Consider the following 25712-nt stretch of genomic DNA (forward strand, 5'->3'; position numbering starts at 1 on the left):
CTGGCCATCTGCCTTCTTATCCCTGACTTTCAGTCTTATTGTATATAATGTCCATGACTATTAGCTTAGTTAGAGGAATAGGAGAAGTGTGTCTACTTAATTTCCTATACTTTCTACTTAATGCTCAAATTTTGTCCAGTGGGAGCCACTTCAAATTGGGTCTGATTTCTTATTTATTTATTTATTTATTTAATCTTCCCTTGCCCCCCCCCCCAATTGTCTGCTCCCTGTGACCATTTGCTGCATGATCTTCTGTGTTCAATTCCATTCTTGTCAGTGGCATGGGGAATCTGTGTCTCTTTTTGTTGCATCATCTTGCTGTGTCAACTCTCTGTGTGTGTGGCGCCATTCCTGGGCAGGCTGAACTTTCTTTTGCGCTGGGCGACTCTCCTTATAGGGCACACTCCTTGCACGTGGGGCTCCCCTACTTGGGGCACACCCCTGCGTGGCATGGCACTCCCTGTGTGTATCAGCACTGCACGTGGGCCAGCTCCACACTGGTCGAGGAGGCCCTGGGTTTGAACTGTGGACCTCCCATGTGGTAGGCAGATGCTCTATCCGTTGAGCCAAGTCCGCTTCCAGGTCTGATGCCCTTTTGACGTGACATTGTTATTCTTTTTTGCACTTCCCTGTACTTTGTCAAATCACAATGTCTCAGGCACACCTTCTACTTTCTTTGTCCTCCTGAACAAGATAAAGGAATGTCACAAAAGACAAAGCAGGGTGGTGATGGTAGCACAACACTGTGAATATAATTAGCAGCACTAAATTATATATTTGAAAGTGGTTAAAAGGGGAGATTTTAGGTTGTATATAAGTTACTAGAATAAAAATAAAATAGCCCAAAAAAACCATAGGACTGTACAACACCAACAGTGAACCCTAATGTAAACTATGGACTATAGATAATAGTACAATTATAATATTCTTTTAGCAATTATAACAAAGCTTCCACACTAATGCAATATGTCAATAATGGGAGGGAAGTATATGGGAACTTGGTATTTTCTCCATGATTTTTCTGTAAACCTACAACTTCTCTAATAAAAATTTTATAAAAAAAATAAAGCAGTGGTAGCAGAGTGAGGACTGTTTGGAATTTAAAAAGGGTAAAATGATAAGTAAACCAAGTACAATGTATAATTCTTTTTTTTTTAATGTATAATTCTTGACTTGATCCTGTTTTTAAAAATAACTTCAAACATCTTAATAAAAGTGTTGTAATAGAAATTCTTGGGATAACTGGGGAAATTTGAACAGGAACTTGATAGACTTTTTTTTAAATTTCTGTTCAATTTTATAGGTGTGATAATGGTATTGTGATTATGAAGGAATATGTCCTTAATTGTAAAAGATTCATGATGACATATTTAGGGCTGAAGTGTCATCATGTCTGCAATTTATTGACCAAGATTGGTTTTCTCTTGAACAGGCTGCCGGCCTTGCTCCTTGCATGCCCCTACAGTCTCCCTCCTCCAACCTGACTACTTTGAAATTTATCTGGCAACTGAAGGACTGCAGAGAAAAACAACTCAGACTGCAGGGGAAAAAGGAGGGGAAAGACAAGTTCAGATACTAGCTATTCCAAGCTATCAACCTTGGCCCTTCCTTCCCCCTCTTCCCTTCCTCTGTCCCAGCTCTTACAGATGACAGGTGGCCTAATTACTGCAGAGTAAAACAATCTAACCAAGTGCTCCTAACTCCACTCTCATTAAACTACTGCCAATGTCAAAGATCAAACCTCTACCGTCCTCCAAGCCACACGCAGCCCTTGAAAAGCTTGCTGTCCTTTTTATCAATGGAGTTGAGGTTTACTCTCTCTCCCCTTCCTTGGTAGCTATGAATAAAGTCATCCTTGCCTGTTTCCCACAGTCCAGTACAGCTTTTTTTTTTTTTAATATTTCTTTCAAATGGCTCAGCACAAATAAAAATTAGTATATACAAATAAAGAAAATATGTCAAAATATTAACAACTGGTGACTCTAGGTAAGGTATGAATACATCTATTGCTCATTGAATTCTATTGCATTTCTATTTGAAACGTTTGTAAGAAAATGCCAGGTTTTGTTTGACCAAGAAAAAGATAGTTGTTTACTGAAACAAGCTACGTAACACTTATGCCCTTCAAATCGCGTTTTTTGTGAAATGCTAAAAGGTTGTATACAGTCCTTTTAAGAGTGACAAGGCTGTGTGAAAATTTTCTCATAAAACAGACTAAGTAAACTACAGGAGTGTGTGTGATAAGCTCATGTGTCAACTTGGTCAGGTGATGGTGTCCCGTTGTTTGGTCAAGGCAAGCACTGGCTTGCCTTGTTACTGTGAGGATATTTCATGGACTTAAATAATCAGTAAGATGATTGCATCTATGGCTGATTAGATCTACAATCAACTGAGATAGCTTTCAATGAGGAGAGAAGTTTGAGCCAATCAGTCAGCGGCCTGAAAAGGAGAGGTAATGGGAAGCAGATGTGGCTCAGGCGATGGGACTCCAGTCTACCATACAGGAGGTGCAGGGTTCGATCCCCTGTGCCTTCTGGTGAAGGTGATCCGGCTGGAGTGGCAAGCTGGCCCAAGAAGAGAACTGACTTGCATGGCATGCTGGCCTGTGCAAGAGTGCTGGCCTGTGCAGGAGTGCTGACGCAGCAAGATGATGCAACAAAAAGAGACGCAGAGGAGAGACAGTAAGAGATGCAGCAGAGCGGGAGCTGATTTGGCATAGGAGAATGAGCACCTCTTTCCCACTCCGGAAGGTCCCAGAATTGGTTCTCAGTGCCACCTAAAGAAAAAACAAGCAGACACAGAAAAACACATAGTAAATGCACACAGAAAGCAGAGAGCCAGCACAAAAACAATGAGGGGGCTAGAAAAAAAAAAGTATAAATATAAAAAAGGAGATGTGATGATTTTAGCAGCCAGAAGAGAGAATTCCCATTTCTATTTCTGCCAGCCTGGGAAATTCATTGAAAAACTTTCATCAGAGTTCCCAGCCTGCCCTACAGAATTGTGCATCCCACAGTCACTTGAGACAATTCATATAAAACTCTAATATTTACACATATTACCTGTTGGTTCTGTCTCCCTAGAAAACTCTAATACAAGGAACGATCCTTTCAGTTGGTGTGCATGAGACACTATACTAGCTTTACAATATTTTATCAACTCCACTACTTCTGCTACCCCACCAGCCTTGTGCGCTTTACTGCCAGGAGCAAAGCCCTGCTGTCACCGCGCTGTTCCTCCTTCCAGCTCTTTCCGCGTAAAGAGTCCGAATAAGGCTTTCCACGTGGGGTCCCGCCCGCTCCCTGCCGCCCCCTGCCGCCCCCTGCCGCCCTCTGCCGCTTCCCTGACGGCCCCTGCCGCCCCCTGCCGCCCCCTGCCGGCCCCTGCGGGCTCCTGGCAGTCCCTGCCGCACGCCGCACCGCGCCGAGCCCAGGGCGCCAATCAGCCGCTGGGGCTGACGGGAAATGGGCCTTGGTCCCCGTTGCGCCGGAAACGGGTAAGGCCCCTCTGCGCATGCACCATCTCGCTCGATCTCGCGGGCGCTGGCGCGGGCGCTGGCGCGAGCGGGGTGGCGCATGCGCGGAAGAGCTCGCGGAGGCTGGGGAGGGCCCTGCGGCTGAGCCGGAGGCGGAGCCGGGCTCTCAGGAGAGGCCGCCGCGGGGCGCTCTCGGGCTTCTTTCGGGTGCTCTTCGCTATGCCCTCCGCCCCTTTCCGGAAGGACCCTGCGTGCCTCAGAGAGGTGTCGCGTTGAGCCCTCGCCCACCGGGAGGTCGGGAGAGTCCCTTGCCACAAGTCGAGGGCCGAAGCGCGTTCCCCCGGAGCCCCCAGCCGCAGGGGACGGGCTCCGGTGAGCGCGTCCACGGCGACCTCCCTTCCCGTTTCCTCCTTCCAAACAGCGATTCTACCCAAACTCAGCATTGTGTGCTTCAGGGCAGGAGCTCAAGGACGGCACTGTCCTGTGTCAGATGTGGCCTCTGTTTCATTATGTGACCATTGTGTTTCTAGGTCCTTGGTGTCCTATCAGAGAGCTACTATCCAAGGGTTCTGGGCCTGAGCGGAACCGGCCAGTCTGTGTATCCCCAGAGGTCCGGGTTTATTTGCGTTTTTTGAAAGACTAGCCTGAGATCCTGGGGTCAGAGAGCTCCAAGGTTTGGAGCTCTGATACCTGTTCCGACTCAAATAATTTTGTCGCTTAGGCCCAGGTCCTGGTTCCTGGGAACAAAGCAGCTCTTGTGCGGCCAAGAGGGAACCTTAGGAAGAGAAATCCCACCTGGAAGATGGCCCACCCTCAGAGCTTCAGAGCAGAGGCAGAAGAGCCAGAGAAAGCGAAACCTACCTGTGAATGGCTAGAAGCAATTTGCAATCCTTGAGCTCCATCCAGAAGCCACCCCAAACTATAATAGGAGCTTTGAGCCAGATTTCAGAAGAGACATGTGAGCTGGGGCCAAGGCAGAGGGGCTGGCCTGCCCAGGAAGTGTTGCTTCATTTGAGGATTTGAGAGGGTGTGGTCTGGGGGTGGAAAAGAAGTGCCACCTACTCTAAGGAATTTCCTCTCAGGCCTCCCTAAATGCCCTCGACTCCTTTCAAACGCCCCACTATTTGCAGGTGACCAGGGGGCCTGGCTCCATGCCCCTTAGCAGACGGGGCGCTGAGAGATGCTGCTTCCATCCGACTCCTGGGCTCAGAAGGTCGTGGGGGAAGGGCGTCCTGGATTGCCAATTTCTGCCTAACATGAAAGATGAGAACTGCTGAGTCCAAGAGGGTGAATGTGCAGTCAGGTTTTCTGGTATAGTTAAGTAAAAAACCAGTTTCTTTTATTTTCATTTTTATTTAAAGGTGGTACCAGGGATTGAACCCAGGACCTGGCACATGGGAAGCAGGCGCTCAGCCACTGAACTACATCAAAACTGGTTTCTGTCAAAAGATGGAGAAACTGCTACCAACATAGAGAAGGGCCAAAGGACATTTTCCTATGGGAGGGCGTTCTATTCACCTGGCAGGTGGAGCTTTTTAGGCAAGAGAATCCATGAGGGGAAAGGCAGGTTAGATTTCTTGTGGTCTCATTCTTTCTTTTTTCTTCCCCAGCTCCCCCCTTCATTATTCTCTACATGTTTCCCAGAGCAGCAGAAAATGGACAGATCTCAGGTGAGCTGTTTATTTTATTCCTTACTTTGTTTACTGTGTCTTGTACGAGGTCTTTAAGGTCTGTAGTTGAGAATGGGAATGCAGAAATGGATGGAAATTAACATCAGGAATAATACACGGAAGGCTATCAATATCAGGACAAAGTGGAATACAGAACTATATAGGCGCTATGATGTTATAGCTGATTTGTCTGATCTTTTTCAGGGCATAGCAATAATGCAGACATTATCTGGGATGTGCTTTGCATTGACCATGGAAAGAAATCATGCTAAATCCTCATGAGGCATTTAGAGCTCTTGGCATTGAAGTCTAGACAATGTTCCTTTCCTGGTTTTTGTAAAGGTAACATAGACATGCTTTCTAAGTGAGTACCTGAAATCAGCGCAGCCTGCAGCCTGCCATTGATCCTCAGGGGAAGCATGGCACTGTGTCAGAGGTGAACTCAGCCAATCCAGGTTTCCAGGGGCCAAAACACCTTGGTCCCGTGGATTGCTTTCTGATGGTCCTAGTTGAGCCAGGCATAGAATTTAGGATATCTCTGAAAAGAAAGACTTGTATCACCTTCAGATAATCTCTGTAAATATTATGTATACATGGTGCAGGAGATAGATTTCAAGTTGTGCGTTCTGGCAGATGTTTTCCCATTTCCCTTTGGCATTTTAAACTGCTTCACTTTGTGGATCTGTCTGATGAGGGACACCAGTGACCTTATTATGGCAAGGTTGTGGATACTTTAGTGCTTGCTTTAATTGAGCTTTCTGTCCAGTTGGTGCTCATATCCAGTCTCTCCTAGAGTGTTGTCTTGGCTGGTTTCTGGTTTTTTCCTCTCTCTGTGATTATTTCTTTTCACTTCTCTCCACGGAGCTATCTTCCTCTTGTGCCTTTCTTAATTGCTTCTCCCAAGGTGTCCATTCTTGATCCTCTTTCATCCTTACTCTCCCTGATTCGCCTCTATGGGAAGGCATTATTTGCCGGACTGCTTGGCTCTGTCTTTCCCCTCTTTTAGACCCTAAAGGCCACCACTCTGCTGTATATCTCTGTAAGTATCCAAAGGCTCTTTAAACTCCATCGATTCAAATAAAAGTATTATAGCCCCCGACTCTTTCCCTTTATTTCCCATCCAATATGATCACCAACCAGCCTGTCATCCAAGTGAAGAATGGCATTTATCCTAATGGATGTCTTTTACCTGCTACACAGCCAGTGATCAAGTTTTATTACTTTCAAGTTATTAATTTTTGTTTTTTTGATTGAGTTAAAGGGCACAAGGCCCAGGTGAACTACTTGACAAATTTTTCTTGTACATAGATAGCTGTCACTCAGTTCAAGATATGGGACAGAAAACTATTTTGTGTTCTCTCCAAGACCTTACTTCCCCCATTGCCACTCAAGGGTAACCATTATTTTGCCCTCTATCGTTATATATTATTTTGTCTGATTTTAAACTTCATATAAATAGAATCATACAATATATATTCTTTTTAAAAAATATACTTTTTCTTTTTTCTTTTTCTCCCCTTTCCTACCCTGCTGTTTTTTGCTGTCTATGTCCATTCGCTGTATGATCTTTTGTATCTGTTTCTCTTTTGGTCTTCTCTTTTTTCTCCTCTAAGATTCACTTGGATTCGATCCTGGGGACCTCTGATATGGAGAGGGGTTCCCTGTCGCTTGTGCAACCTCAGTTCCTGGTTTCTCTTGCGCCTCACCTTCATTCTCCTCTTTGTCTCTCTTTTGTTGCGTCATCACCTTGCTACGTGACTCACTTGCGTAGGCACTGACTCGCTGCACGGGCACTCAGCTTGCTGTGTGGGCACTGGCTTGCCAGGCAGGCCTGCTTTTTTTTTTTTTAACCAGGCTTTAACCTGGGTCTTCCCATGTGGTAGGCTGAAGCCCAGTCACTTGAGCCACATCTGCTTCCCAATAGATATTCTTTTTGTGTCTGATTCCTTTTATTCGACATTACATCTGTGAGATAGCCATGTTGTTGCATGTTGCAGGAGGTTTTTTCCCCCATCATGTGACGATACCTCAATTTATCCATTCTAGTCTTGATGGACATTTGGGCTGTTTGTAATTTGGGTGTTTGCACATGTTCTTTGGTGTACATGTGCATTTGATTCTGAGGGATGTAAATCTGGAAGTAGAATTGATGGCTTATTGCACATATATATGCTTAGCTTTGATAGAGTCCACCAAACATTTTCCAAAGTAATTGTATTATTTGATACAAATGATATAGTCAGCCATATGCAAGAGATCCTGTTGCTCTATAGCCTAGTCAGCACTTGGTTTTGTTGGTGATGCTTTTTTTTTTTAAATTTATTTATTTCCTCCCCCCATTGTTTGCATTTGCTGTCTGTTTGCTGTGTCTGTTCATTGTGTGCTCTCTATGTCTCCTCGTTTTCTTTTAGGAGGCACTGGAAACCCAACCTGGGACCTCCCATATGGTAGGCAGGTACTCAACTGCTTGAGTCACATCTGGTCTTAGGCTTTCTCTCTCTCTCTACCCCCTTCCCCTCCCCCTCCACCTCCCCCCCCAAACTTGTGAGTGTAGTGGTATCTCTCTCTCTCTTTTATTTTAGGTAGATACTGGGGATCAAACCTGTTACCTCATACATGGGAAGCAAGTACTCAACCACGTGTGCTACATCTCCTCCCCTCATTTTGTTTTTTTCGTTCTTTTTTAAAAATTTTTATTTTATTTCTTAATTATCTTCTTTAAAGTTAATAGATCACACAAAATATTACATTAAAAAACATAAGATGTTCCCATATACCCCACTCCCCACCCCCACCCCCATCATTTTTTTAAGTTGTATTTTTTTGAAGATACAAGGTCACAAAAAATGTTATATTAAAAAATGTACGAGGTTCCCATATACCCCCCCCCACTCCTCCCACATCAACAACCTCTTTCATCATTGTGGCACATTCATTGCAATTGGTGAATACATTTTAGAGCACTGCTGTACCACATGGATAATAGTTTACATTGTAGTTTACACTCTCCCCCAGTACATTCAGTGGGTTATGGCAGGATATATAATGTCCATTATCTGTCCCTGCAATATCGTTTAGGAAAACTCCAAGTCCTGAAAACGCCCCCACATTACATCTCTTCTTCCCTCTCTCTGCCCTCAGCAACTACCATGGCCACTTTCTCCATAACAATGCTACAATTTCTTCCATTACTAGTCACAATAGTTCTATAGTAGAGTATCAGTAAGTCCACTCTAATCCATATTTTGTTCCTCCATCCTGTGGCCCCTGGGAGGTGATGTCCAGTCCACCTCTATATTGAGAGGGGGCTTAGATCCCACATGGATGATCGTTGCAGTTCTCCTGCTTGTGGTTGTAGGCACTCTCGTTTCCCTTGTGTGGTTGTTGACCATCTTCACCTCCCTGTTAGCTGATCTGGGTAAATCCAACGAACCAGAGAGTAGGAGTTGAAACTCTGCTGAGGCTCAGGGCCCAGCTGGCACATGGACAGTCCAGAGATTCAAGTCTCCTGAGTATACACCAACCCCAGCACCAACCACAGGTTCAATAAGTGACAGAAGAGCTCATTTTGGTTTTGATTTGCATCTTTCTGATGCCTGATAGTATCAAACATGCTTTCATATATTTCCTGGCCATTATTTTATCTTTATCTGATTTTTGGTTAAAAAAAAATCTATTCTGGTCTTTTGCCTATTAAAAAAAAATGGTGTTTGTCTCTGCCATATTAACTTGTAGGAGTTCTTTATATATTCTTTATATGAGTCCTTTGTCAGATAGAGGTATTGGAAATATCTTCTTTGAGTCTGATACTTGTTCTGAATTTTAATGAAGTCCAATTTATTTTTTTTTATGTGCTCTTAGTCCAGTCTTTACTTCTGTGTGCTCTTTATGTTCTGTTTAAAAAAACTTTACACCAAATGCAATGAATGTTTCATGATGATGGAGGAGATTGTTGTTATGGGGGGAGGAGTGGGGTGAGGGTCGTTGGTGGTATATGGGGACCTCATATTTTTTGAATGTAATATTAAAAAAATAAATAAGAAAGGAGAAAAAAAAAAACTTTACCTATTCCTAACTCAAAAATTCTATTTTCATCTAGAATTTGAATGTTTTAACTTTCACATTTAAGTATGATACATCTTAAAGTATTTTATATACATATACACATATGCGTATGTATACTTAGATACACATATACATATGTACATACATATTTTGATATGAGCTATGGCTATCCATTTCCTCCAGGACCATTTATTGAAAGACATTCCTTTCAAATTTGCAGTGGCGTCTTTGTTGAAAATCAGGTAGCCATCTACTTGTGGGTCTCTTTTTGGATTCTCAGTTCTATTGCAGTTGTCTCTTTGTCTAGCATTGTGCCAATATTTCCAGCCCCTGTTACTGTAGCTTTATAACATAAATAATATGTGTAACATATTGAATGATTAAAAAAATTTATGTGTCCAGTACATTTAATTGAGAAATGTATGTTTTTATTCAACTGTTTTCTTTTTCAAGTTATTGTCTATATTTTCAATTATTAAATGTACAAATATATTGAAAAAGGAAAAGCATTTGCAGGGAACTGATATGGCTCAAGTAATTGAGACCTGCTTCCCATATGGGAGGTCCTGGTTTGTTTCCCAGTGCCTCCTAAGAAAAACAAACAAATGATAAAACCAAGCAAACATGAAAAGAAACACTTCAGCTTAGGGGCCGAAGTGGCTCAGTGGTTGAGCACCGGTTTCCCACGTGCAAGGTCCCGGGTTCAATCCCTGGCCCCTGGGTACTTGAAAAAAAAAAAAAAGGGAAAAAGAAAGAGGTAATTGCAGTAGTTCAGATGATGCAAGGTGATGGTGGTGGCTGGAGGGCAGAGAGAAGCCTGGAATGTTAGCAGAGCCAGGTCCACTGTAGGCCCAGCTCAAGTGTTCTTTTCACTCCCCTTCACATAATACCTTCAGAACCATAATTACTGGCACCGCAGTCTTAGACCTGCCCTTCTGCCTTCTCCTTGCCCTTCCATTTGACGTCAATGTCTGAACTAGGTCAGAGGAAAAAAATTATAATTTTTTGAGACTTTGTCCATATCCCAAATTCTCTGCAGAATGTAAAGAAGTAGGCAAACTAAATTTATGCAAATGCCATTATTTTTTTCTTGAGATATAATTCACATATCCAAGTATTCACCCTTTTAAAGTGTACAATTCAGTGACTTTATTATATTCACAGCTATGTACAACCATCACCACTATTTAATCCCAGAACATTTCATCACCCCAAAAAAGCCAACCCAGTGTTACCATCACCACCATCCACTACCAAAACTTAGTGAATGTAATTAATATCACTGAAATGTATACTTAAAATGAGAAATGTTAATCCTGTGTGTATGTTACCACAATAAAAATTAAAGGAAAGAAGCCCCATATCCATTCATAGCCGTTAACCATGCCCCTGTCTCTAGCTCCTGGCAACCACTAATCTACTTTGTCTCTATGGATTTGCCTATTCTGGGCGATTCAAATAAATGCAATCATACCAAAAAAAAGTGTTCATATCTGTGGATATAAGTTCCCCACCTTTGTTTTTCAAGATAGCTTTGGCTTGGGGGAGTGGATGTCACTCAGTGATTGAGCACCTGCCTCCCACACATGAGGTCCCAGGTTCAATCCCCAGTACCTCCTGAAAGTAAAAAGTAAAACAACAGCAGCAACAAAAAAGATTGCTTTGGCTATTTTAAGTTCTTCGTATTTCTACATAAATTTTATGATCATCTTATAAATTTCTCCCCCAAAACCTTGCTGGAATTTGGTATTGCTTTGAAAACCAAATTGATCTGTAGATAGTATAGGTCATATTAATATTGACCTTTCAATTTATGAACATGGTATTTCTCTCTATTAGGTCTTTAATTTTTCTCAGCAAGGTTTGATAATTTTTCATGTGGAGTCCTTGTACTTCTTTTGTTAGATTTATTAATAGGTACTTGAAAACTTTTTCCCTATTTGTGTGTTGCTTGTATGTAGAAATGTGGTTGATTTTTTTGTATATATATATATATATTTAAAGATTTATTTATTTATTTAATTTCCCCCCCTCCCCTGGTTGTCTGTTCTTGGTGTCTATTTGCTGCGTCTTGTTTCTTTGTCCACTTCTGTTGTCGTCAGCGGCACGGGAAGTGTGGGCAGCGCCATTCCTGGGCAGGCTGCTCTTTTCTTTTCACGCTGGGCGGCTTTTCCTCACGGGCGCACTCCTTGCGTGTGGGGCTCCCCCACGCGGGGGACACCCTTGCGTGGCACGGCACTCCTTGCACGCATCAGCGCTGCACATGGCCAGCTCCACACGGGTCAAGGAGGCCCGGGGTTTGAACCGCGGGCCTCCCGTATGGTAGACGGATGCCCTAACCACTGGGCCAAAGTCCGTTTTCCGATTTTTTTGTATATTGACCTTGTATTCGGTGACTTTACCATTTATTAATTTTATTATTTTATCTGTAGAATATTTTGGATTTTCTACTTATGCAATTATCTATTAATAGATGGAAATTGCTTCCTTTCTAGTCCTTAAACTTTTATTTTTTTTTTCTTTCCTTCTTGCAGTGCCTAGGAGTTTTAATATACCATGAACTAGAAGTAGTACGTCCTTGTTTTCTTCCCAGTCTCAAGGGAAACTTTTCAATATTTTATCATTATGTGTGATTTTTGCTGTAATTTTTTTGGTGCATATTTTTTGGGAAGTTTCATTATTTTCCTAGTTTGCAAGGAGTTTTTATCATCCAAGGGATGCTGCATTACTTATTATTAAGATGAATATATAGTTTTCTCCTTTATTCTTTTAATGGATTAAATAATATTGACATATTAATTGAGGTAATTCTACTAATTTTTTTTTTTAGATTTTTTTATTTGTTTCTCTCCCATTCTCCCTCACCCCCCTTTGTCTGCATTCTGTATCCATTCACTGTGTGTTCTTCTGTGTCCACTTGCATTCTTGTCAGGTGGCACTGGGAATCTGTGTCTCTTTTTGTTGTGTCATCATCTTACTGCATCAGCTCTCCGTGTGTGCGGTGCCATGCCTGGGTGGACTGCGTTTTCTGTGCATGGTGGCTCTCCTTGTGGGGCGCACTCCTTGAGTGTGGGCACCCCTACACAGGGGTCATCCCTGTGTGACACGGCACTCCTTGTGCATGGCAGCACTGCTCATGGGCCAGCTCACCACACAGGCCAGGAGGCCCTGGGAATCAAACCCTGGACCTCTTATATGGTAGGCGGACATTCTATCAGTTGAGCCACATCCGCTTCCCTCTATTAATGTTTTGATTTTCAAATGTTAAACCAATCTTATTTTCCAGGAAAAAATCCAACTTGATTTTTGATGTTTAAAAAAAAATGTAATTCATGATTATTGGTTTAGAATTTTTGTCTTTATTCATGAGATAAAGTGTAATTTTCCTTTCCTATGTTTTTGTCAGATTTTATCTTAATTTTATACTAACCTTGGAATACATCTTAAGTGTTTTCTCTTTCTCTATTCTCTGGAAGCATTTGTGTAAGACCGATGTTATTTATTTTTTAATTGTTCCTAAAATTTCACCAGTGATCTCATCTGGGTCTGGATTTTCTTTGTGGAAAGTTTTAAAATTATTGATTGCATTTCTTTATATTAGGGAAATTATCCTTTAGAATATGATATAAGTTCAGTTCCTTCTCAGCTCATCTTTTCTCATCCCCAGGTGTGGGAGCAGGTGCTCTTTGTTCCAGGGAAAGCTTGGGAAAAAGCAATGTTGTCTATCAGTATACCTGCCTACACCTCCAGGCCAAAGCCATGGCTGTACACATGACAGTTCAAAAATAACCACATTGGCACCCAGGATTTCTGTTTGCTTTGCTCTCTTTCTTTACATTTCTCTGGATTGCACTTGTGCTAATTTAGCATCTTGATAGGAACTAAAAGTTTTAGTCCTGTCCTACTCTTAATATTTTAGTCAAGGGCAGCAGTGACTTCCACGTCGCTAAATGCTAAATCCAGTGGTGAATTCTCAGGCTTCGTCTTGCTTGACCAGTTAGCTGCATTTGACATTGTTGATCACTTTTTTCCTTCTGATTTAACTTTCTTCATTTGGCTTCCAGAATACAACATTCTTTTAATTTTCCTTCTCTGATTGCTTGCTCCTTTTCCTTTGCTGGCTCCTCCTTTTCTTCCTACCTCTTGATGTTGGAGAGTCCCGAAGCTCAGCCCTTGCTCCTCATCCTTTCTCTATCTGTGACCTACCCTTTGGTGTTCTTGTTGATTCTCATAAGTATTTCTGTGGCCAATGATTCCTCATACTCTTTTAGTTTCCTAGGCTGCTTAAGCAAATACCATGAAATTATTTGGCTTAAACAATGGGAATTTATTTGCTTAAAGTTTTGAGGCTAAAAAAAGTCCAGATCAAGACATCATCAAGGTGATGCTTTCTTCCCAAAGACTGGCTGCTGGTGTTCCTTGGCTCCTCTGCAACATGGCGAAGCACATGGCTGCATGTGCTGGTCTCTCCCTTCTTTTCTGGGCTTCATTGATTTCATCTTCTTGCTTCTGTGGCTTTCTCTCTCTCTGTCTGAATTTCATTCTCTTATAAAGGTCTCTAGTAACAGGAATAAGACCCATCCTGATTGAGGTGGGCCACACCTTAACTGAAGTAACCTCATCAGAAGGACCTACTTACGATGGATTTACATCCACAGGAATGGATTAGATTTAAGAACATGTTTTTCTGGGGAATATACAGCTTAAAACCACCATACCCAGACCTCTTCCTGCACTTAAGAGTCATATATCTAACGGTCTACTCTACATCTCTATTTGAATGTTTAATAGACACAGCTGAACATGACTGCAACTGACTTACTGGCCACTTCCTTCCCAAACCTGTTTTATCACAGCCTTCCCCTTCTTGATTGATAGCTAACCCTTTGGAATCATCCCTGACTTGTTTTTCCTTCATGCTGTACATCTTACTTATCAGCAGAACCTCTTGGCTCTAGATCCAAAATATATCCAGAATCTGACCTCTTCTAATCACCTGCAATTACCCAAAACAACCCTCAGGCATCTCTTGCCTGGATGATGTCAGGGGACACAGAGCAGTTCTCGCTACCTGGGGAATGAGTCAGGTATGGCACTCCTCTGCCCAGCATTTCATTTTCCTCTGAGTAAAAGCCAGAGTTCTTCCAAAGGGTTATGTGGCTCATTACTTCTGTATCTCGCCTCCTCCTCAGCCCTTGATCACTCTGCACCAGCCCCACTGGCCTTCTTGCTGTTCTAGAAACATACTGGGCACAATGCCATCTCCATCCTTGTGTGAGATTTACCTGCTGCCCGGAGTGTGCTCTCCCCAGGGACCTTGTGGCCAACTCCCTCTCCTCCTCTGGACCATGTTCAGAGCCCACAGCTCAGGCAGGTCTACCTGGACCCCGAGTTCAAAACTGCTGCACTAATCCCTAGCATTCCCACCCCCCGTACCTTCATCTGTTTTGTATTTTTGCCATAGCACTTCTCACATGAAGTTTGCTCATTACTCTTTTTATTGTTTTTTTTTTTTTTTGGTAAGATTTATTTATTTATTTTTTTATCTTTATTTATCCCTTCCCCCACCTAGATGGTTCTCTCATCTTCTACTCATTGTTTGCTGGCCTTCTCCAGGGGGCACTGGGAACCGAACCAGGGACCTCCCACATGAGAGGCCAGTGTCCAGTGTCCTGAGCTACATCTGCACCCCATGGGCTGTGGTGTCTGCTGGCTTGTGGCAGGGGTGGCATTCTAGCTTTTTGTGGTGAGGGTCGCATCTGCTCGTCTTCTTCTAGGAGGCACTGGGACCTGAACCTAGGACCTCCCATGTGGTAGGAGGGCGCCCATCTGGTTGAGCCACATGACTTCCCTGTTTATTGTTTATCATCTCTTATTCCCCTCTTGAATGACTATAACCTTCCTGAAATCTAAGGGAGGGGGGTAAGAAGCTGTTGTTCACTGATGTTTCCCAAGTATCCAGGACAGTTCCTGGCACATAGAAAGTATTCAGAAGTTGTTGAATGAATGAATGAATGAGTTTTTGTGTGCCATTTATTTTCCTTTGTAAGTACGATGTAGCTTAATTTTAAAATCTTAACCTAATTTTTTTTTTTGCCTTTAGGATTTTTTTATTGAAGTATATCACTCATACATAAACATACATAAACAATAAGTGAATAGTAGTAGTTTAAACTTACAAAACAAACATATATAAGATCATACAGGACTCTCACTGCCTCACCCTACCACCAATACCTTGCATTGTTGTTAAACATTTTTAACTAATGATTAAGGAGCATCGTCAAAATGTTACTACTAACCAAAGTATTTTTCCCCCAATCCACCCTATTATTATTATCTTTACCTAATTTTTATATGAATATACATAAACAATAAGTGTATAGTAAAAGTTGTGAACTTAAAAGCAAACACGCATAACATTATACAGGGGTCCCAACACCTTGCATTGTTGTGAGACATTTGTTACAAATTATGAAAGAATATTGTCAAAATCTTATTACTAATTATAGTCCTTATCTTACATTTGGTGTATTTTTCCCCCAATCCACCCTATTATTATTTTTTAAATATATTTTTATGACAGAAGTTGTAAACTTACAAAACAGCCATGCACATTTGCAGAATTCCCAAACAACACACCTCTATCAACATACCACACTACAGTGACACAGTTGTTACAGGTTATAGATAATATCATCCGATTGTTACCATGTCCATAGTGTAAATTTCTCACACATTGTACATACTGCCTCATTATCAACACACTATATCTTTGGCATAGATGCAAGAATATCATATTATTACTGTTAACCACAGTCCATAGGTCACTCCAGTTATATCTTTCCCATGCTTTTCCACATTCCCAGCATGCTTCAATAGTGATGTACATTTGCTCTAGCTAAAAAAGGACACTCTTGTATCTGTACCCTTAACCACAGTTCTCATCCACCTCTCGGTTTACTGTGCTATTCAGTTCCTAGATTATTCTCTAGCATTCTGTCAATTGGCATTTATATTCCTAGACTATCATTTTCAGTCACATCCCCATTTATGAACTAGCTGTTACTCACTATGTGTTACCATCCACTCTATACATTTCCACACTTTTACAGTAAAGCTAATTAAAACTTCTATATATTTTAAACATCAGTAGTCCATTTCAGTCCTCCTCTTATCTCCTTTAAGAATCCACCACCTACCACCACGTTTTGAAGATATTTTCCTACATTTTCTTCTAGAAGCTTTATGGTTCTTTTATATTTAGGTTTTTGATCCATTTTGAGTTAATTTTTGGATAAGATGTGAGATAGGGGTCCTCTTTCCTTCTTTTGGCTATGGATACCCAGTTCTCTCAGCACCATTTGTTGAATGGGCTGTTTTGCCCAAGCTGGGGATGTGGGTTTGACAGACTTGTCAAAAATCACTTGACCATACATAAGAGGATCTGTTTCTGAACCATCAGTTTGATTCCATTGGTCTATGTGTCTGTCTTCATGCCAGTACCATGCTGTTTTTACCACTGTAGCTAGGTAAAATGATTTAAAGTCTGGAGATGAGTCCTCCAATTTCACTTTTCCTTTTTAAGATGTTTCTGGCTGTTCAGAACCCCTTACCCTTCCAAATAAATTTGATGTTCATGTTTTCAATTTATTTTAAAAATGCTGGTGGAATTTGTATTGGGATTGTGTTGAATCTGTTTATCAGTTTGAGTAGAATTAACATCTTAATGATATTTAGTCTTCTAATCTGTGAGCATGGAATGTTCTTCCAATTATTTAGGCCTTTTAAAATTTCTTTTAACAGTCAGTTATAGTTTTCTGAATACAGGTGCTTCACATTATTGGTTAAATTTATTATAGATTATTTGGATTTTATCTGTCATATTTTATTTTTACCACTCTTTTGACCCTTTTAGTTACTTTTATTGATATAATAATCTTCATTTTTAGACTCTCTTTCAGGTCTCTCTTCTGTCTTTTCTTTTCAGGCTCTAGCACACCCTTTAGTATTTCTGAAAATCTGGTCTCTTGGTTAGAAATTCTCTAGTTTTCTGTTTATCTGTGAATATTCTAGACTCGTCCTCATATTTGAAAGATTATCTTGCTCGATATAAGATCCTTGACTGGAAGTTTTCCTCTTGCAGTATCTTAAATATATCATACCATTGTCTTCTTACCTCCATGGTTTCTGGTGAGAAATCAGCAATTAATCTTATTGGGTATCCCTTATATGTTATACATTGCTCTTCTTTCTCTGTTCTCAGAATTCTCTCTTTGTCTTTGGCATTTGATATTCTGATGAGTATGTGTTTCAGAGTTGTTCTATTCAGATTTTCCTCAGATAGGAGCTGTTGTGCTTCTTGGACATGGATATCTATGTCCTTCCGTAGGGTTGGGAAATTTTCTACCATTATTTCTTGAAATATTCCCTTTGCCCCTTTTCCCTTCCCTTCTTCCTCTGGCACACCCATGACACATATGTTTGCACATCTTTTGCTGTCATTTAGTTCCCTGAGGCCTTGTTCAATTTTTTCCATTCTTTTCTTCATCTGTTCTTTGGTATGCTCACTTTCAGAGGCCATTTCCTCAAGCTCACCAATCCCTTCTTCTGCCTCCTCAAATCTGCTACTATATGATTCCAATGTATTTTTTTAAGATTTCTCTTACCTCCCCCCCAAGTTGTCTGCTCTCAGTGTCCATTTGCTGTGTGTTCTTCTGTGTCTACTTGTATTCTTGTCAGCGGCAGCCAGAATCTGTGTCTCCTTTTGTTGGGTCATCTTGCTGTGTCAGCTCTCCGTGTGTGCAGAGCCATTCCCAGGCAGGCTGCATTTTTTTCTCACTGGATGACTGTCCTTACAGGGTGTACTCCTTGTGCATGGAGCCCCCCTTGCGGGGGACACCCCTGCGTGGCACGGCACTCCTTGCGCACATCAGTATGCAGTGTTGGCCAGCTCATCACATGGGTCAGGAGGCCCTGGATTTGAAACTTGGGTCTTCCATGTGGTAGGTGGACGCTCTATCTGTTGGGCCAAATCTGCTTCCCCCAATGTATTTTTAATTTCATTTATTGTGCCTTTCATTCCCATTAGGCCTGCTATTTTTCTATGTATGCTTTCTTTCAAATTCTTCTTTGTGCTCATCCAGGGTCTTCTTTTTTTTTTTTTTTTAAGATTTACTTATTTTCCCCCTTCCCCTCCTCCTACCCTGCTGTTTTTGTTGTCTGTGTTGTCTTCTCATTTTCTCTCCTCTAGGACTCACTGTGATTTGATCCTGGAGACCTCTGATGGGGAAAGAGGTTTCCTGTCAATTGCACCACCTCATTCCTGGTTTCTGCTGTGCTTCACCTTGACTCTCCCCTTGTTTCTCTTTTGATGCATCATCATCTTGCTGTAATCACTTGCGTGGGCACTGACTCACCATGCGGACACTTGCATGGGCACTCGCACGGGCACTGGCTTACCACACGGGCATTTGTACTCTCCACGTGGGCAGTTGCGCTCACCGGTTCACCATGTGGGCACTTGTGTGGGCACTGGTTCGCTGTGTGGGCACGCCTTCTCTTCTTTTTCACCAGGAGGCCCCAGGGATTAAACCCAGGTCCTCCCATATGGTAGGAGGAAGCTCTGTCACTTCAGCCACATCTGCTTCCCCCAATATCTTCTTAATATCTGTAATCTCTTTAGCCATCTTATTGAATTTATTAAGGAGATTTGTTTGAACATCTATGCTTAGTTGTTTCAACTCCTTTATGTCATTTGGAGACTTATCTTGTTCCTTTAACTGGGCCACATCTTTGTGTTTCTTGGTGTGGATTTTAATTTTTTGTTGGCGTCTTGGCATCTGGCTTACTAGAGTATGTATTCTGGGTGCAGTTTTTCTCTTTAGTTTAGGGCTTCCTGCCCCTTCTCCCTTGCTGGTTGTGCAGTAGGAGCCAAAGATGTAGTTGGTGCTATTAGCTGTAGCGGCACAAGCAGCTGTCATTGCCTCAGGGACTGATGAAGTTTCTCCCAACTTTCTCCTTTGCCAGGGATAGGGGCAGAGTCACAGCTGTGTGGAATAATCGAAGTTGTGCAGGGCTAGACTGTAGTTGCCCAGAAAGACTGATGAAACTTCATGTTCCTTTCTGCCCTCCCTGGAGAGGGGATGGAGCTGCAGTCTATGCAGTGTGGGTCCAAGATGACTGCAGTTACCCCAGTAGACTTCCGACTGTTCAGTCTGTGCCAGCCAAAGGGACCTGGATAGGCTGGTGCAGGGCCTGCTGGCTTCCTCTCTGCCAGAGGTGGGACTGAAGTCTAGGCTAGGGCTGCAGGCTGATCTGGGTGAGAGAAACTGGTCTCTACCATCACTGCGATTTTCAGTCAGCCTGGCTTCCCCTTGAGCTGGGGGTGGAGTCAAATGGCAGCTACTGGCCTCTTTCCAACTTGGAGAGGTTCAAACTTCAGCTGTTCTTAGGACTATACTTTAGCCAGCCAAGTTTACTAATCAGTAGCTGAAATTGGTGGCCAACTGTCTCTTTCTTCCCTGTTTTTGGGAAATGGAGCTTCCAATTCCAGCCATAGAATAGCTCCTGGGGTTGCTTGTGCTGCCAAAGTAGGGTGATCATTGGTCTCTGCAGCATGACCTGGAGTTTCCTGGAGAGTCTGGTTCCGGTCCCCCCAGATTCCTCCCTCCCAGAGGTGGGGCTGGGGCTTAGGCTAGAGCTGCAATCTGATCTGGGTGGAAAGAAGCCAGTCCCCAGCAGCATTGTGATTTTCAGCCCTCCCTGCTTCCCCTCATGCCAGGCACAGAGTTAAAATGGCAGCTACTGGCCTCTTTCTGACTTGGACAGGCTCAAAGTTTAGCTGTTTTTAGGATTATACCTTAGCCAGCCAAATTTACTCATCAGTAACTGAAGTTGGTTCCCAGCTGCCTCTTCCTTCCTCGTTTTTGGGAATTGGGACTTCCAATTCCAGCTGCGGAACAGCTCCCGAGGTGGTTTATGCCTCCAGTGGAGGATGTGGCATGGAGCGCTCTACCAATGAATCTTCTCTGCAGATGGGCAGTCTCCTCCTTCCATTCCTTTTAGGATGTTGCAGGATCCTCTTCTGGTCTCCTGGAGCCCAAACAGGTGCTGCAGATAGGTCTGAGTGTTTACTAACTGCCCTGTAGCACAAGCTGACCCTAAGAGCCCCTTACTCTGCTGCCATCTTGCTGGTTGTCCTTTATCTAATATTTTTATCTTTTAATAGTAGATTTAAATGTCTTTACTTTGAGTGTTTCTTTGTTTTTTGTTTTACGTTTCATACCTATTTTGCTCAAACTTTTAAAATTCGTTATGTCAACTATATTTAATAAATTAATCATCCTGTGCATTTCTAAATTGAAGTTGTGATTTTATTGTATATTAAGGTACTATATATATATTTGAATCTATTTCTGGACTTTTTTCCCTCACTGACCTAATTTTCTTTCAATCAAAACAGCTTTATGATAAATAGTTAATGCCTAGTAAGGCAAAAGCCCACTCTGCAGTTTTGTTTGGAGATTTACTTGTCTCTTTTTCCTCCTGAATTAAAAAAAATATATATCTAGTGAAATCTCTTCCCTCTTGTAAAAACTTTAAGAAAAACAAACAAAATAATTGGCTTGCTAAATATTTACCTTAAAATTTTATTGTTAATTATTTTATTTTATTTGTTTCTCTCCCCTTCTCCTCCCTGCCCCAGTTGTCTGTTCCCTGTGTCCATTTGCTGCGTGCTCTTCTTTTGTCTGCTTCTGTTGTTGTCAGCGGCATGGGAATCTGTGTCTCTTTTTGTTGCATCATCTTGCTGTGTCAGCTCTCCGTGTGTGCGCCTCCATTCTTGGGCAGGCTGTACTTTCTTTCACGCTGGGTGGCTCTCCTTATGGGGAGCACTCCTTGTGCATGGGGCTCCCCTACGCAGGGGACACCTCTGCATGGCACAGCACTCCTTGCACGCATCAACACTGCGCATGGGCCAGCTCGACACGGGTCAGGGAGGCCCGGGGTTTGAACCATGGACCTCCCACGTGGTAGACGGACACCCTATCCACTGGGCCATGTCCGTTTCCCTTATTGTTAATTTTGATGGCTCAATATTTTGATAAGTCGTAATTCTCAAAAACATTGTTTTATGTCCTTCAGTAATACTTAAAAAACAATAGCTTTATTGAGATATAATTCATAATTTAAAAAAAGAGATTTATTTATTTATTTCCCTCTCTCCCCCCCTCCCCAGTTGTCTGCTCTCTGTGTCCATTCACTGTCTGTTCTTCTGTGACTGCTTCTATCCTTATCAGTGGCACCAGGAATCTGTGTCTCTTTTTGTTGCATCAACTTGTTGTGTCAGCTCTCCATGTGTGCGGTGCCACACCTGGGCAGCTGCATTTTCTTTTGTGCTGGGTGGCTCTCCTTATGGGGCACACTCCTTGCGCATGGGGCTCCCCTATTCGGGGGACTCCCCTGCATGGCACAGCACTCCTTGCGCACATCAGCACTATGCATGGGCCAGCTCCGCATGGGTCAAGGGGGCCCAGGGTTTGAACCTTGGACCTCCCATGTGGTAGGTGGATGCTCTATCCATTGGACCAAGTCCGCCTTCCATAATTTTTAAAGTGTACGCTTCAGTGTGCACTTCACTTTAGTATATTTACAGAGTTGTGCAGCTATACTACTGTCTAATTTTAGAGCATTTTCATCACTCGCAAAAGAAGCCCTGAACTTGTTAGCAATCACTGTCCACCCTTCTTTATCTCCATTGCCTGGCAACCACTATCTACTTTTTGTCTGTATAGATTGGCTTATTCTTGGCATTTCATATAAAGGGAATCATAAAGCATGTGGCCTTTGTGTCTGTCTTCTTTTACTTGGCATGTTTCCATCGTTCAGCCATGTTGTAGTGTGTCAGTACTTTGTTCTCTTTTATGACCAAGTAATATTCCATTGTGTGGATATGCCATACTTTTTTAATCCATGTATCAGTTTGTGGACATTTGGGTTTCCATTTTTTGGCTGTTATCAATAATGCTACCATGAATATTCACGTACAAGTTTTTATGTAGACATATGTTTGAAGTTCTCTTGGGTGTATACCAACGAGTAGAACTGCTGGATCATATGGTAGGTAACTCTGTGTTTAGCATTTTGAAGAACTCTTAAAACCATTTTCTATGGCAGTTACACTAATTTACATTCCCACCAGAATTATATGAAGGTTCCAGTTTCTTCACATCTTTACTGACACTAGTAATTTTCCATTTTTTAAATAATAGCCATCCTAGTAGGTATATTTCTGTGTGGTTTTGATTTGCATTCTCCTGATGATTAATGATGTTGAGTGTCTTTTCATGTGCTTATTGACATTTGTGTATCTTCTTTGGAGATTTATCTATTCAGATTCTTTGCCCCTTTTTAAATTGGATTATTTGTCTTTTTATTATTGCGTTGTTACAGTATTTTACACTAGACGCATTACCAGATGTATGATCTCTTCCCTAACGTTTTACATGATTTTTAATCTAAGTCATATACCTTTGTAGCTATTTGTCATTTTCAACATTGGTCCAGGTTGTTATGTTTTCCTCCCTTTTCCATTATTAAATCAATATTGCTAATGTGTAGTTAAAATTCTGCATCTAATTGCTCATTAGCTAGTGATTTTCTTCTTGCACACAAGATTAAGGTATGGTGTAATGATTCATCATTGAGAATAAATTGGATAAGTTTTCTATTTTCAGTTGGCCTTATGTTATTGAAATAAACCCTATTTGTCCTTCCATTTACTTAAAAAATTTATTGAGCACCTACTGTGTTTTAGATGAAAAGACTGATGTGAACAAAAGAAAGCTACCACTTTCATAGAGAGAATTTTCCAATGGATCATGATGTTTTGTTTTTTTTTTTTTGAGAAGGAAAAATGGTTTATTGACGGCCGGCCAGACTCGGGAGCTTTCTGTTTCAATCTCAAGCCCCGAACAAGATTTTTGAATCCCTTTTATACAGAGATAAAAGGCCAAATGGTCCATTTGTTTCAGTTCTCAGTAGGCTTGAATTAGCATATATATCTTCCACATCTTAGGTAAATGATGTATTATTTTAATAATAATCTTCTGTACTTTGTTTGCTAACATTTCATTAGGAACATTTGCATCCAAACTATAAGAGAAATTGTCCTGTAGTTTTCTTTTGTTGTACTGCTTCATAAGGTTTTAATTTTAAGATTACCATAGTTCAGTAATGATTTGGGGAGCATTCCATATTTTTTGGAAGAGTATATGGCAATGCCAGACTCATCTGTTCCTGAAAGACTGACTAGAATTTACTTTAAAGATTCCAGTGCTGCTGGTTTTTAAATCATCAGTAGATTTGCAAATCTCATCTTCAGTTATTGATCTGATTATCTTGTTTGGGGATGAGTTTTGTTAAAATTTTACTAGTAAACAATCTGTTTCCTCTATATTCTGAAAACGTATTGCTGTGAAATGTCACATATGATTCTTCTATAATTTCTCTTCCATCTTTGTGGATATATGCCTTTCCTCAACTCTGTTATATAATTTTGCTGTTTTACTTTTCCCCTCGAATTTGCCCATTGGGTATATAATGTCTTTTTTAGGATATACTGAAAAAGTGCATTTGGTTTTATTTAGCCTTCCTCATTTATTTTGGCTTTAATTTCATTCATTTAGAATTTTATCCTTACTTTTCATGCTTTCTTTTTATTTTGTTATTTTTCAAAATTCTTTTAGCTAAATATAGAGTTTATAATTATTTTCAGTCTTTCAATTTAAAAATCAGTTAAAGACAATTTTTCTCTGTAGTAGCTTTAATTGTGGCTCTCAAGTTTTCATGTAACTTATTCCCTTCTGTTTCTTTCTAGGAAATTGTAAATTGGATGTTGATTGTTTTTTCTTTGATCTAAAGTTTTTGTTTGTACACTGTATCTCATTTCACGAATCAATAACTTTTGGGTGAATTTTTTTTTTCCATTTTAGTTTTATAGCCCACAGTCAAGACAGTGTAGCTTGTAAAACTTCTGACTTTTAGAATTCAGTAACAGTTTCTCTCTAAGCAAAGCACAGCATAATGATTATGAGTAGAGCCTTGTCAGATGAGCAGGGTGACCTTGGGAAGTTGGTAACCATTCTCTGCCTTGATTTTCACATCTGTTAAATGGGGAAAATATATCTGTTATAGGTTTATAGTGTTATAAGAGGAAAAATATATTTATAATATCCTTTAAAAGTCGCTCTTCTAAATAAAAGTATCCACTAAATTTTAGTTATTATTATTACCTGACCAGTTTTTGCAAAATTTTCTAAAACATAAGAGTTAAATGATCTCTATTTGATAGTTGAGCTTTCTTCTATATAGATATACATTTTCTCCCACTGTAATGTGGTTTTGTTTTCTTTAAACAAATTCTCTTATAATTGTAGCAGTTTTTCCTACCTCTATTTGGATACACACAGATTTGTCTTTTCTTGATTAATTTTGCCGTTTATCATTACATGCCACCTTTCTTTGCCCCATTGAAAGATTAAGGCTGCACATTCCACTTTATATAATATAATAATGCCACACTTGCTTCCCTTTATTTGCATTTTCCTGAAATTTTTGTCCATTCCTTCATTTTCACCATTCTTTTTTATTTTTATTTTTTTGTAATGATCCAATGAAATTTTATTTACAAAAGAGGCAGCTAGATTTAATCTCTGCCTTCTTGCCTCTATGGTTTTTTTTTTTAACTTAAAAATTTTTGAAACATATTTCTATTACATAAATCTTACAGAGAGACTTTATAGGGCAATTTTCACCATTCTTTATCACTTTGTTTTAGATTTATATTTTATAAACAACAAATGGCAAGATTTTTTTAAACCAATATGACCGTCTTTCTTAGATAAATTCATCCAGTCATATTTTCTGCAATTATTCATATATTTGATTATATTTATCCATCTTAGTTTACTGACTCTGTAAGAATATAATAATATATGTTATATACATTAATCATACTCTTTTAATATGCCTGTTCTGGCTTGTTCAGATTTCTCATTTATTCATTTTTCTTCTGTTAATCGGGTAATTTTCTGATTTTCAGTTCTCATAGTTACCAGCTGATCCTTAATTATAACTAAGCCTTTATCTAGTAATATCAGGATTAGCTACTTGTTCTTCTGCTGCTTCATGGTGTGGTTGTCACTCCTTCTCCAGATCTCCTTAGATGACCTTCACAAAGCTTCAATCCCCCCACCTTGATACCCATACTCCTTCATTTTGCTAGTTGGTTTCCCCTTCTCTTCTGTTTCAATTACTCTACTCTAACATTACATTATAAATGTCAAATCATGTTAATACCATCCATTTAGTTGTAACCATCTATCTATAACAAGATTTTTTTGTTTCCCATTTCTTCCCTACCTTTCATATTCCCCTGGCTTGAGAGGTGTTTGCGTGCTTGTTAGAGCACCTCCTCAGGTGTTTTCTCTACAGAAGTTACC

At 40.8% G+C, this 25712-nt stretch overlaps 1 protein-coding gene across 13 annotated transcripts in view; it reads left to right on the plus strand.

The window, feature by feature from the left end:
• The first annotated feature begins 3575 nt into the window (after positions 1-3575).
• LOC131278822 (uncharacterized) overlaps positions 3576-25712 on the plus strand; it is a 146963-nt gene continuing 124826 nt past the window's right edge. For 8 of the 13 annotated variants that reach the window (XR_011649106.1, XR_011649107.1, XR_011649108.1 and 5 more), the window contains exons 1-3: positions 3576-3847; positions 4837-5000; positions 5086-5145. Coding sequence is in view for 1 of the 13 variants with exons in the window: in XM_071215926.1 (XP_071072027.1) it covers positions 4870-5000; positions 5086-5145 (191 nt within the window). In the remaining 12 variants the exon portion in view is untranslated. The remainder of the gene's footprint in view (positions 3848-4836; positions 5001-5085; positions 5146-25712) is intronic. The other 5 variants (XR_011649101.1, XR_011649104.1, XR_011649102.1 and 2 more) reach the window with 1 other exon arrangement.

Source organism: Dasypus novemcinctus, chromosome 6, assembly GCF_030445035.2.
Source record: "Dasypus novemcinctus isolate mDasNov1 chromosome 6, mDasNov1.1.hap2, whole genome shotgun sequence".
In the NCBI taxonomy this organism is placed as follows: Eukaryota; Metazoa; Chordata; class Mammalia; order Cingulata; family Dasypodidae; genus Dasypus; species Dasypus novemcinctus.